Source organism: Ciona robusta, chromosome 11 (genome assembly GCF_009617815.1).
Source record: "Ciona robusta chromosome 11, ASM961781v2".
NCBI classification, from domain to species: domain Eukaryota; kingdom Metazoa; phylum Chordata; class Ascidiacea; order Phlebobranchia; family Cionidae; genus Ciona; species Ciona robusta.
The window spans coordinates 5925252-5937483 of record NC_143245.1 but is presented as its reverse complement, the minus strand read 5'-3'; the positions used below and the strand labels follow the sequence as shown (position 1 = coordinate 5937483).

The 12232-nt window shown below is 37.5% G+C and overlaps 4 protein-coding genes across 4 annotated transcripts; 3 read left to right on the top strand and 1 right to left on the bottom strand.

Moving 5' to 3' along the window:
* The first annotated feature begins 66 nt into the window (after positions 1-66).
* LOC149728748 (uncharacterized) lies at positions 67-2580 on the top strand. The gene is made up of 4 exons (XM_089888027.1): positions 67-2033; positions 2108-2127; positions 2311-2362; positions 2475-2580. Exons 1-3 carry the CDS (start codon positions 1117-1119, stop codon positions 2349-2351), a joined length of 978 nt encoding a protein of 325 aa, XP_089744153.1. The 5' UTR covers positions 67-1116; the 3' UTR covers positions 2352-2362; positions 2475-2580.
* A 706-nt stretch (positions 2581-3286) lies between these two features.
* Positions 3287-5610, top strand: LOC149728747 (vacuolar protein sorting-associated protein 45-like). The gene has a single exon (XM_089888000.1). The coding sequence runs from the start codon at positions 3433-3435 to the stop codon at positions 5068-5070; it is 1638 nt and encodes a 545-aa protein (XP_089744126.1). The 5' UTR covers positions 3287-3432; the 3' UTR covers positions 5071-5610.
* Positions 5611-5638: 28 nt separating this feature from the next.
* LOC149728746 (peroxisomal membrane protein PEX13-like) lies at positions 5639-8953 on the top strand. The gene is made up of 9 exons (XM_089888019.1): positions 5639-5785; positions 6045-6114; positions 6483-6676; positions 6841-6971; positions 7095-7191; positions 7335-7447; positions 7567-7697; positions 8109-8320; positions 8451-8953. The coding sequence occupies exons 1-9, from the start codon at positions 5639-5641 to the stop codon at positions 8535-8537; spliced, it is 1182 nt and encodes a 393-aa protein (XP_089744145.1). The 3' UTR covers positions 8538-8953.
* LOC149728745 (WD repeat-containing protein 25-like) lies at positions 8322-11783 on the bottom strand. Its single transcript, XM_089888022.1, has 7 exons — positions 11230-11783; positions 10652-10789; positions 10198-10335; positions 9858-9972; positions 9420-9590; positions 8959-9099; positions 8322-8802 (listed from the first exon to the last, which is right to left on the bottom strand). Exons 1-7 carry the CDS (start codon positions 11412-11414, stop codon positions 8563-8565), a joined length of 1128 nt encoding a protein of 375 aa, XP_089744148.1. The 5' UTR covers positions 11415-11783; the 3' UTR covers positions 8322-8562.
* Between the last annotated feature and the right edge of the window lie 449 nt (positions 11784-12232).

Below are 12232 nucleotides of genomic sequence, written 5' to 3'. Positions count from 1 at the left end.
CTGCTAGAAATGTTCTTTTCCTTTTGCGGTGCTGCTTTCAAACATTAGTTTTAAAAGATTACATTTTATTTGTCTCTTTGATTATGAAGGTTTCAAAATCAGCGACAAACGTTCATAGGTCTAACTTGTAAATCAGCATGAACTGTATACATTAGGAAACAGGCAATACGGCGCTAAAAGTTTGCCCGCCAATCAAAGAGAAATGAGTGACATTTCTTCATTCGCGAAGAAACGGGAAGTACAGTTTTCTCGGAACTTTTTTAGGAAAGACCTCCCCGTTCAGACAAAACGTTTAGCATTGTTGGCAGTTCTCCTTGAAACCGATAACAACGCCGGGACATCTTGGCATGACATGACAGCTTAATTAGGTTCCGGGCATAGAATTGTGGTGACAGCCATGAAGCCATGTTTGCATTAACTGCTGGTTGGATACAATTACGCTTAAATGGATTTCTGTAGAAAGAACACACTTCCTTTATTGACAGCTTTTTTGACTTGTTAAGTTATAGTAGGGTGGGGGAAGACGGGACACCTTTTCATTTTGTTTTCTCTTTCCATTTGGTAGTAAAGGAAAAACATTCAAAGAATTATAAAACCGTATATACTTACGACTTCCACAGACCGTTGTTGATTCTTTAAAACACGATCAGGTTATTTGGAAATTATGTGTTAAAGGTGTTCCATCTTCCCCCACCCTACTATATAACACGCCGGTTTCATGTATTTCCCCCTGCCTGTAGTTGGTTGTTTTCTTTTGCATCCGCAAAGTTTAAAAATGACTGTTATGTTTCTTGCTTAATAACTCACCGCGGGCCTATACAACAATGGCAGTAACGAGCCTCTCTATATACAGTATCCTCTATTTTCGATGCCAGCCCGTAACATTCGCACTGTTCTAGGCAATGTCAACTGGTATCATTTGATACAGTAGTGGCATGATCGCTTCAAGGAAAATAAGGATTGGCAGCAGCACTGCGAAAAGAAGAGAACATTCCTAACAGTCAAGAAAGAGATTCCGCAAACCTTATGTCGAAATCAGTAACTCGGACTTAGCAAGGGTCTATATAAATCGTTTCAGGAGCCAGTAACATTTAACTGTTTACCGTAACTTTCAAGATGAGGGTTGCTTGCATTTTAGCTATTTGCGTTGTCTATGCCGAAGCCGCCTATCTACGTCCTCTGAATTTTAATCATCGTACAAAGCCTATTGCTAGTGTACCTAGTGGAGTTTTTTCTATAACTTCAACTGGAGGAAGCGGCAGGCTTACTGGTGGCGGCGGAAGTGGCACGCTTTATGCAGGCGGAAGCGGCAGGCTTACTGGTGGCGGCGGAAGCGGCACGCTTAATGCAGGCGGAAGCGGCAGGCTAACTGGTGGCGGCGGAAGTGGCACGCTTAATGCAGGCGGAAGCGGCCGGCTTACTGGCGGCGGCGGAAGCGGCACGCTTGGCGGTCTAACTCTTAACATTGGTGGTACTGGAGGCGGAAGCGGCAGGCTAACTGGCGGCGGCGGAAGCGGCACGCTTAATGCAGGCGGAAGCGGCAGGCTTACTGGTGGCGGCGGAAGTGGCACGCTTAATGCAGGCGGAAGCGGCAGGCTAACTGGCGGCGGCGGAAGTGGCACGCTTAATGCAGGCGGAAGCGGCAGGCTTACTGGCGGCGGCGGAAGTGGCACGCTTAATGCAGGCGGAAGCGGCAGGCTTACTGGTGGCGGCGGAAGTGGCACGCTTGGCGGTCTAACCTTCAACATTGGTGGTACTGGAGGCGGAAGCGGCAGGCTAACTGGCGGCGGCGGTAGTGGCACGCTTAATGGAGGCGGCAGGCTAACAGGTGGCGGCAGGCTAACTGGTGGCGGCGGAAGCGGCACGCTTAATGGAGGCGGAAGCGGCAGGCTTAGTATTGCCACCAGCGGTGGTCTGGGCGGACACGGTTGTACTTGTTCTTCCGGTCCAACCCCAAGTCCAACTCCGATTCCAACTCCAAGTCCAACCCCGACTCCAGCTCCAAGTGGAGGATGGAGATGGAACAACAAAAGGTGACTTGAAACTATAATAAAAAAATTAATGCTTTTGCTATATAAACGTTCGTTAATTCTTTTTTTCTTTACAGACTTCAAGCTGCCCTTGCTGGTAAGTTATACTTTTATGAATTATGATTGCACGATTTGCTCAAATGTAGACACGACTTAGTTGCCAGATTTTTATTCACGTGACAGGAAAACCTTTCACGTCGTTTTGGACCTGGATCGTTATAATCTTTTTGCGCTTACTAGATTAATTTTATGGTCAAGCTGACGTTTGTTTAAATTTTAGACGAAATAATGAACAGCAACTTTGAAGATCTTCTCCAATAAATCTTCTTGCGGTAAGATAATTTTTTACCCAAATGTTAACTGAAAATGTACCGAGCATAACTGTGGTATTACTAGCGTTAGAAAATTTTGACCTCTTTTTTAACGATTGAGTTTATATTTCAGATTTCATTTAGCAAGAAAGGAACAGCAAGTACTTGTAAAACGAATGCAATGTATTGCCTGATTGCTGTTAAAATTTTGGAGAATAAAATAAATTTAATATACCAAACCCGATTTGTTTTTAAAGTTCCTTAAGTGTAGCTTATAAAAAGTAGAAACAGTTAAGCTTAAGTGATACATTTTCCTATGGAAAAATGCCATAAAATAAATAAAAATTTTGGAAATCTCATACATTATTGTAGCACGGTCGAATTATTGAGCACGTAAGTGGTCATATATAACCTTTTACGTCGAGCTAATGCAGTTGCTATGAAAGCGTTTTTAGAAATACCCACATAATATTAGCGGTAAATATGTTTGATTACAAAAGCGAATAATCCCATGATGTACGAATTTTGTATGATTTTTTTATGTATGAATTTTTGGCTTTGGCAAAATTAAAATACAATATATGCACTGGTTTGGTTTGTTATAGCTTTCATGAAACTTTTGTTCATAGTACTCTCTGTTTTGTTCTCCAAAACAAGACGTCGCTATCCCCAAAAACATAACGACGATTTTATTTCTAGCTAATTATATTTTTATATACCATGTTGTATAAAATCCAGGGGCGTTTTAAGGGATTTAAAAGTATCACATCTGAGCATCTATACGACCCTATCCGTATACAAATTGTCCCTTTAATCTCGACAAAACCGGTTGGAGTCGCGTAAAACCGTAAACACCAACTTATTTAAGAAAAATTTTGGCCGCACGTTGGTAGTAGAGTTTCAAAACGATTTTTTGCATTGCAAGTTTGTCAGTGCGAGCAAAGTTTATGGTGCGAGCTTATGTTCGGATCGTGTAAATTCTCTACACTTACAAGCAGCTAGTCTATACATTATACTTTTAATGGAAAAGCGCTGATATTATCATTTTTATACAGTTAATATTTAACCTATTTGGAAAATACCAATCTAAAATGGATATAGTTCTTGCTGTTAAGATGTATGTGTCGAAAATGATATCAGATAGTGGACCAGGAATGAAGTCCCTGATGATGGACAAGGAAACCACTGGAGTTGTGAGCATAGTGTATGCAAAATCAGAAATACTTCAAAAAGAAGTCTATCTTTTTGAAACCATTGGAGCCACAAGCCGAGATTCAATGAAGCATATGAAGGTAATAGTTTTTGTTCGACCAACAAAAGAAAATGTCCAATATTTGTGTGAGGAGTTAAAGCACCCACGCTATGGACAGTATTATCTGTATTTCAGTCATGCTCTGAGCAAAAGTGATCTAAAAATGCTTGCTGAAAGTGATGAGCATGAAAGTGTGTGCGATATCCGTGAATTCTTTGCTGATTTTTACCCAGTTGATGTCCATCATTTTACCTTGAATCTTCCAAAGTGTTCTAGACATTTGACTTGGAATCCCTCGGACCTAAAACGTTCATGTCTTGGGTTAACATCTGTGTTGTTAGCTTTGAAAAAATGCCCCATGATTCGATACCAAGCGAGTTCAAATATGTGCCAACAGCTTGCTGATGCTGTGAAGTTACTGATATCAAGAGAGGCTTCTTTATTTGATTTCCGTCGCTCCGATACGACACCATTGCTTCTTATTCTAGACCGACGTGATGACGCTGTTACTCCACTTCTTAATCAGTGGACATATCAAGCTATGACTCATGAGCTGTTAGGGATCAAAAATGGCCGTGTCGATCTTTCCAAAGTTCCAAATGTGAGCCAGGATCTTCATGAAGTAGTAATGTCTCCGCTGCATGACCAGTTCTACCATGAGAATCTTTACAAAAACTTCGGCGAGATAGGGACAAGTATCAAACAGCTAATGGAAGAATTTCAAGCCAAAACTAAAAGTCAGCAGAAAGTGGAATCTATTGAAGACATGAAGTCGTTTGTGGAAAATTACCCTCAGTTCAAAAAGATGTCCGGTACTGTAGCAAAGCATGTCACAGTGGTAGGAGAACTGTCAAGGATTGTGGCAAAAAAGAATCTACTAGAGATTTCTGAATGTGAACAGGATATTTCTTCTCAGAATGATCATTCAAATGCTGTTCAGAGAGTGCGTTCATTGCTTCTATTGCCAGGCACCAGTGATATTGATGCATTGAGGCTTGTTGCGCTATATTCGCTCCGGTATGAAACTCATCCAAATAATGCTACCACATCTTTAACAGACCAGCTTACGGCTCGTGACAGTCGGCGAGTTATTTCATCTCTTCTAAAATATGGAGGTTCGAGGACCAACGCAAACGATGTCCCAAACGCAATTGCGATGACGAAAAAATTCTTTAAGGGTTTGAAAGGTGTGGAAAATGTGTATACACAACATGTCCCAAAGATAAAAAGTATACTTGAAGACCTTTTTAAAGGCCGATTAAGAGAATCAGAATTCCCTTATGCTGGTTCCTCTGTGATGTCAGAAAGACCCAGTGATGTCATAGTGTTTATTGTTGGCGGAACAACATATGAAGAAGTTGCCTGCGTCGACTCGCTGAATGCTTTGAACACTGGGTGGCGTATTGTGCTTGGTGGAACTACGATACACAACTGCTCAAGTTTTTTAGAGGAAGTTCTCAGTGCGACATCTATGTAACCGGATATATAATTGAAAAAAATACTCATTATATGTATTTTGATTTTCCCCACAAACTGATACTGTAAAATATGTAAAATAAAAATAATATCTTTTTATTTTTTTTTGCTGCTTAATCTATTGGGTGAGGCATTGTGTTGCATGATTTTCCTCATCTGTATAACAAATTTGGAAAAAAAGGTTAAAATTTTACTACTTTTATTAAGATGCATGAAAAATGTTGTAATTTCTAAAAAAATTCTAAAGAAACTATCGGTTGGTTAAAATTCATTTCTTGACTAGTAGATAGAAAAAATAATAAATACAGCACTATCCTAATGGTTTTAAGAGACTTTTATTTACTTCTTCAACAAAAAAACATCAAATTTTTGTTGTATGTTGGTGCAAATGTGTTGTTGATTTATATATTTTTCCTGAACTGTAACTATGCGTATTATATCTCAATTTAAACTTCTATAAATATGTGCACGAAGCTAGTTTCTCACTTATTCATATTTATTCTTAAAACTTAAATATTGTAAATGTGCAATATCTTGTCAGTGTGGTAGCTTAAACCCGATAATTCAAAATGGCTGCTAATGGGGCTCCCCCTAAACCCTGGGAGATAAACAGGGGTCAATCACCCAGCAATAACCTTCGTTCTTCGTCTCTTACCCGCCCTGAATCTGGGGAATTCCCTACTCCACCCCCAATACCTGCCCGACCGAATCAACAGGTAAAACTAGTTTTTATAAACTATATATATATATAACTTAACTTTTTTTAAAATTTTGAGACATATTGTGATATTTATAGTTTCAAATAATGAGCTTTTTTTAAATGTTAAGACATATAGTGACTAGTGATATAATCATAGCCTATCAAATGAATTGCATACATGGTTCTAATTTATTTTTAATCATGCTAGAATTCTTGACTGAGTTTAATAGCTTCTATTTAAAGTAATATTTTTATTTATGCATTTATTTTAACAGAGCACATCAGCTACAATGTACAGACCAACTTATGGCAACCTAGGTTCATATGGGGGCGGCTATAACTTTGGTAAGTCATATGTAAACTAAGTATGTACTTTATGTTTATGCCACTGTAGTTTTGTTTGACCAGTTTTGTATTGAAGGCTAGCAAACTAGCATGTGTTAGTAAATCATGAAGTTATACTGCTTCTTTAATTTAAAAATTAAAATAATCATTTCATTCTGTCCCATAATAGGTTTGGGTCGTATAAATAGTAATCAAGTTTTTTGGTAGGCCTCTTTATAGGGTGTTAGAGTAACAATCCACTCCGACCTACATCCCAGGTTTCTTAGGCTGTCACTACGTAGAAATAGGGTCTTACCTGTGAAAAACAAAAACCAAGCATAACCCCTTTAATAATGAAAAAATGAATGTCAAAAACTTCTTCTTTACAGGTGGTTATGGGGGCTATGGCAGTGGTATGTATGGCAGTGGTGGTTTGTATGGCACTGGGGGAGGTATGTATGGTTCGTCATATCGTAACTATGGCACCCCACCCAACGGAGTTGGTAGTTTTACTCAGCAAGCAGAAGACAGCACACGCCAGGCATTTCAATCCGTTGAATCAATTGTTAGAGCTTTTACTTCTGTAAGTTGAAATGTTATTTACTTTGTTTTATTTGATTACAGATTTAAAATGTTAAAGCAGTAATTCTTAGATACAATTAAATGGAGTTAAGTATATATATCTAAAACATCAACATCACACCAATGCTTTTTTTGTGAGCGTGTAAGACATACATAAACCTTTAGGTGTCAGCCATGTTAGAATCTACATTTGGAGCAGTATACAGTTCCTTTCGTGCTGTACTTGATGTAGCTGACCACTTTTCGAGAGTGCGTTCTACATTTTCAGAGATTCTCTCTTCAATAGCAATATTCAGGTAATTGAAATGTTTCAGGTTATCTTTTTCCGCTACGTTTTGAATCTGGTATCCTTTGGTTGCGATACAAGCACCATTGCTGGACACAAACATAGGTAACAATTGTTTTATTTCTATCTACAGATTGTTCCGTTACTTGTATCGAAGAGTGTTGGCTATATTCGGCTCACGAGAATGTGAAGATGCCTGGTCAAATGCAGCTGTAGATGGAACGCTTATGGTGGGTTGTATGTATTCTCACTTAGTAACCTGCTTAAAGAGCATACCAACCAAAACGCATTTTTTTCAGAAGCAGCTTCTTCTTTTGGGAAATTTCGTGATACTTAGAGATCACAGTTAAAAATATTTGTGATTTTTTTACAGAGACCAAATTCGTCGTCACAAAAAAAATCTTGGCCAATCATGTTGTTTGCTGCCGTGGTAATGGGAGGTCCTTATCTAATATGGAGACTGATGAGGGGAGCTAACTCGCAAAAGTATTTTGTTCTTTTTTTTAACGATTTTTTAAACACCCCCCTTTCTCTTAAGACAATGGTGTTGTTAAATTTCATAGTGTTGTTAAACAAATTAAATGTATACAAACTATCATATTTAGACCTGCCAATATTTCGTGGATGAACGGAGATGGCGATCATGTGGTTGCTAAAGCAGAGTTTGATTTTAGCAGTGAGAGTGAAGAGGAAATCTCGTTTCTTGCAGGAGATACCATCATCCTTGCACCAAGAGGTGAAGTTCAGTATGGGATAATAATAATGGGCAACCTAAAACCAGGCCAAATTTGTGATAAGAAGTTTTCTAGCATAAATGATCCCAAACGCCACAGAAAGATTATAACCAATCAAATTAATGTGCTACGCTTCGGTTGAAAGTTAATTTTATGCAACTTAATTGGTATGGTACTTAAGCGGGTATCTAATAAAAACACATTGTCACTAAAACATAACAGTGTCATTTGAGATAGCTGTGTACTCTCCGTACGTTAGATATTGGCGTCCAGGACTCCAGGCATGCACAAAAAAGTATCTAGATCTATACACGGGGGGTTTTAGATTAGAAAAACAATACTTCATTCATGTTATACAAGTACTAAATAAGCCCCTTTTTGAAATCAGCTAAAAGAAAACTCCTGAATTACAGCTCAACAACCCCACATAAGAGGTTGGTTACTCGGAACAATAGATGGGAAAAATCCAGGCTACCTTCCCGCAAATTATGTTAAAATTCTCGGTCTGCGACGAGGGCGTGCAAAACCTACCACACCACCTACACCAGCTGCCAATATAAGCACAACTACTACCACAACTCCTGCTGCTAGTTTAACTACAGAGGGAACTGTATCGAATGAGGAGGTAATGTTAAAACTCTGTAATAATTAACAAATGCACGTTGGCAGGGACTGCAAGGCAAGTTATTGCAAAACACGATAATAAAATAATTTCTTCCATCTTTCTCTTGGAACTTATCCTTTCCACATTCCAGTGGCAGAACATTCACAGTGGTAGCGAAAGACTCGGACCACCAGAAGAGCCTCCAACTCAAGAATTGAATCCTGGAAACATCTCTTAATTTCATGGCCACCCTTGAGTTGGATCTATTGCACAACATGCAGTCTTCCGTGCCAGTCACTGACTGCAACCATGCTTGGTAGTACGGGGTGACAGCGTAAATCTACGCATGCTGCATCCTGGCCATCATTTGTTGGCGGCAATGGCACTGTCCGCAAATAATTACCATTGCTGTGTTTGTAGCAAACCAGAGATTCACTGGAGCTTCCAGAATATACAAAACTACCATCCTTAGTTATGTCAAAAGACACCGGAAATTCGTTGACCTTTTGGGAAAAAAAATAATGAAGTAAAAGTGACGAAATATCATATGATTTTTAATTTTATTCCTTTTTTTTATATATAATTATTGTCTGTGATATAGTTATTAATCTATTGTATGCCTTAATTATTCAGTGCAATAAAAGAATTCTGTTACTTACAGTGTGATTCTGGTAACGCACAAACTTATCCAGGCGGTAAGGTTTCTGTGTGCTGAATCTCGCGATGTAATTTCCTGTTGTTTGGGCAAGAAAATTAGCACCACTTGGGTGTGCTCTTATGCAAGGACAGGTGTAACGCTCCTAAAGAGAAATAGTTCAGACCTTGCCATATTTGCTCTATATTTCTAAATATTTTAATAATAAACTCATCATAATTCGGAAAAGTAAAAAAGATGAGAAATTGGTTGCAGATATTTACTGACAAAGAGAAAAAAAGTATAGTAACAGAATTAAATGCTGTAAAACTCTTTTATATATGAAAAGGTCATACAACAAAGCATGCCGAGTGAATTTAATTCAGAGTTCGCCAAAATCGGTACAACCAAAATAAAAGGTGTAGCTTGTAACATAGTATAATGAGATACAGTAAGAATAAATTTACTTTCAACTAAACAACATACATGGAATATTTGATTTGAAACTTTTGCGCCCATCCTGAGGTCCCACACAATCAAATTATGTTCAGCAGATTGCCTATTAACTTCATCACTGCTTGCCACAAATGATTTTTCATCGGTAAAAAACTCTAGTGCGAGAATTTTTCCGCATTTGAATTTGTACTTGGCGATTTCCTGAATTAGTTTTAAGCATTAATTTTGTTTACAATATATAGTTGAAAATGAACCATCTGTATAATTAATGACCTTCATTTATTTATTTTAAGTGGTATCAACATTAAAGCTTGACCACTGCGAATTTTTTATAACTGCTGGTGTTTCAAGTCTTATAAAAAAATAGTGACTCTAAACTCACAAATTATCTTATCGGATTTTAGTGCACAGTAAAGATAAATTGTCTAATAATCTGTTGCTGTTACCAGACTTTTTGATCCAAATTACCTTTCCAGACCTTAGATCATATGAAGCCAGAAATGAATTGCTTCCCCCAATAAGAACTTTGTTATCTTCGCCTTCCCACCAACGTATGGTAGTAGGCTGCGTATCTACTTTTAATCTACAAATGATATAAATATATTTATCCATATTGGCATGCTAGCCCATTCTCATGCTAATTGAAGACTGCAATTTGTTTAGAAAGGTTCTAAATGCCGCAGTTAAAGAAAGTGTTTGTAACTGCATCGCCGTTTTATTAGTTTAGCAGATAAATTATTGTTTAAATACAAGCCGGATTTTTAAGAATATTCCTTTTTATGACAACACCATAATAACCGAGCCTTACGTGTCACTAATTTTTCCAAAGTTTAAAAAGTCATACACATTAACTCTCCCGTCAAAACAACATGTTGTGAGCTGTCTACTTGTCCGTGACCAATCGCAATAACGAAATGGAGATGTGTGTCTAATAGAAAGAACATTCCTGAAATACAATGCAATACATTATGCCTGATGATGAGGCTTAGTAGTAAGACTGTTTACAGAATTACTAAAGGATATTTGTTCAAAGCTCCTACGTTATACCAATGTGGGCGTATGAAGGCGTATACCTAACTGTCATTGTTCCAACCAAGTGGTCACTAAAGGTTTTTTCATACTGGCAACCATGCAAAAAGAATAATCACCCACTAAGTTACACATGTGGTAACTTATAGCACGAGGGTTATGAAACAAATCACCTGTATCATAATAATCGATCCTCTGTCATGCAAGGAATACAGTTTAACAAAGCAACTTACGTTATTTCTTTACTTTTCATAACATCAAACAGTTTAAGCGAATCTCCACAAGTGGCTGCAATCAAATGGCTGAATTTTTTACACCATTGAATGCACCAAACTGGAGTTTTTGACACTGTTGCAGTTTTGGTGACTTTTCTGTGTTATAAATATGTTATGTAAGTGTCGTTTGTAGACTAAACTAATGTGTGATAAAACTTGCTCCCAATAAGATATTAAGATATTAATATAAACAAAAATGATGTCAGTAAAAAAACAAATACTATAGGCCAGTGGTTCTTAAACTTGTTTGTATGATTTACCCTTTTAACAAAGATGCTTATCAGATTTACCCCAATATGTAATATGGCGCTCATTTATTAAAAGCAAAAACAGCTAATTTCATCAGTTATATTTAATGCGACAGATGCGTTTGCTTTTTGGCAACGAGTTGTTTAATATCTGGTAAAGTACTATATTTGGCACAATTTTTCTGTCCCGTCAACTGATGTGAACTTTAATTGGTGGCCTAATTACCCCCTAAATACGAGGAATTTACCCCAGTTTAAGAAACACTGCTATAGGCTAGAGTTAGATACCTTGGCAATGAAGCTTTAAACAACCTATCTTGGTATTCCAGTACAGTTTCGTCCGTAATAAACAATTCTGTCGCATCATTTAAATTAGGTTCTTCGTAACTTATATCCAAGGTTTTTTCAACCGCTTTTCTACGTTCGCGCTTCGTAACATATGGTCTTATTTTCTTGGCCGGTGGCTCTTCCATATGAACACATACGGGGTACTTTATTGTATTTTGTTACCTAGTTGGTGGTTGTACTGATATCACCGCCAAAGCTTCTACTTGTCTTGCAAATACCTCTAAAAAACAGCCAGTGCTGCAGGACTGAAGATGTAATTTTAACTTATAAACAACTCGTACGCTGCTGGAGGACTGGCGATGTAATTTTAACTTATAAACAACTCGTACGCTGCTGGAGGACTGGCGATGTAATTTTAACTTATAAACAACTCGTACGCTGCACCAAGGTGATCCTAGAATACAGATATTTTAGCGGCCATTTTCGATACCTTCTACTGGTGCCACCAACCTAAAATTTGGACACTGTACTAACTAGACCCCAGCGGTACAGAATCTAAAATAAAAAATAAAAATTTCGAAAAAATATTAATTATGAATATTAATATTCGTCATAAAAACATATTTATAGAATTTTCTCCCGTTCCAGCTTCGAATATGTTATAGCGCTACGTAATAGCTACAAAATGAAACATCATTTTCTTTAAAAAAGTGCGGGGATAGATGTTAAATATGAAAACGTATGATCATAACTCGAATCATATAAATATTATATTTTCGATTTTTTTTGCGAAAATATAACTCACGCATACATCTATGTAGGTCACTAGCATGTTATCCCCATCGAAAAAAAAATTAATTTCAATTTTTTTTTATAACTGAATATTAATATTCGTCATAAAAACATATTTATAGAATTTTCTCCCGATCCAGCTTCGAATATGTAATAGCGCTACGTAATACCTAAAAAATGAAACATCATTTTCTTCAAAAAAGTGCGGGGA

Excerpts from the sequence above, each read along its gene's own strand:
- LOC149728748 (XM_089888027.1), top strand. The coding sequence starts at position 1,117 with ATGAGGGTTGCTTGCATTTTAGCTATTTGCGTTGTCTATGCCGAAGCC. Across the intron at positions 2,034-2,107 it reads TGGAGATGGAACAACAAAAG|ACTTCAAGCTGCCCTTGCTG; the intron begins GTGACTTGAAAC and ends TTTTCTTTACAG. Across the intron at positions 2,128-2,310 it reads ACTTCAAGCTGCCCTTGCTG|ACGAAATAATGAACAGCAAC; the intron begins GTAAGTTATACT and ends TTTAAATTTTAG.
- LOC149728747 (XM_089888000.1), top strand. The coding sequence starts at position 3,433 with ATGGATATAGTTCTTGCTGTTAAGATGTATGTGTCGAAAATGATATCA.
- LOC149728746 (XM_089888019.1), top strand. The coding sequence starts at position 5,639 with ATGGCTGCTAATGGGGCTCCCCCTAAACCCTGGGAGATAAACAGGGGT. Across the intron at positions 5,786-6,044 it reads CTGCCCGACCGAATCAACAG|AGCACATCAGCTACAATGTA; the intron begins GTAAAACTAGTT and ends TTATTTTAACAG. Across the intron at positions 7,192-7,334 it reads CTGTAGATGGAACGCTTATG|AGACCAAATTCGTCGTCACA; the intron begins GTGGGTTGTATG and ends ATTTTTTTACAG.
- LOC149728745 (XM_089888022.1), bottom strand. The coding sequence starts at position 11,414 with ATGGAAGAGCCACCGGCCAAGAAAATAAGACCATATGTTACGAAGCGC. Across the intron at positions 10,790-11,229 it reads TTTAAAGCTTCATTGCCAAG|AAAAGTCACCAAAACTGCAA; the intron begins GTATCTAACTCT and ends TTTATAACACAG. Across the intron at positions 10,336-10,651 it reads ATGAAAAGTAAAGAAATAAC|GAATGTTCTTTCTATTAGAC; the intron begins GTAAGTTGCTTT and ends ATTGTATTTCAG.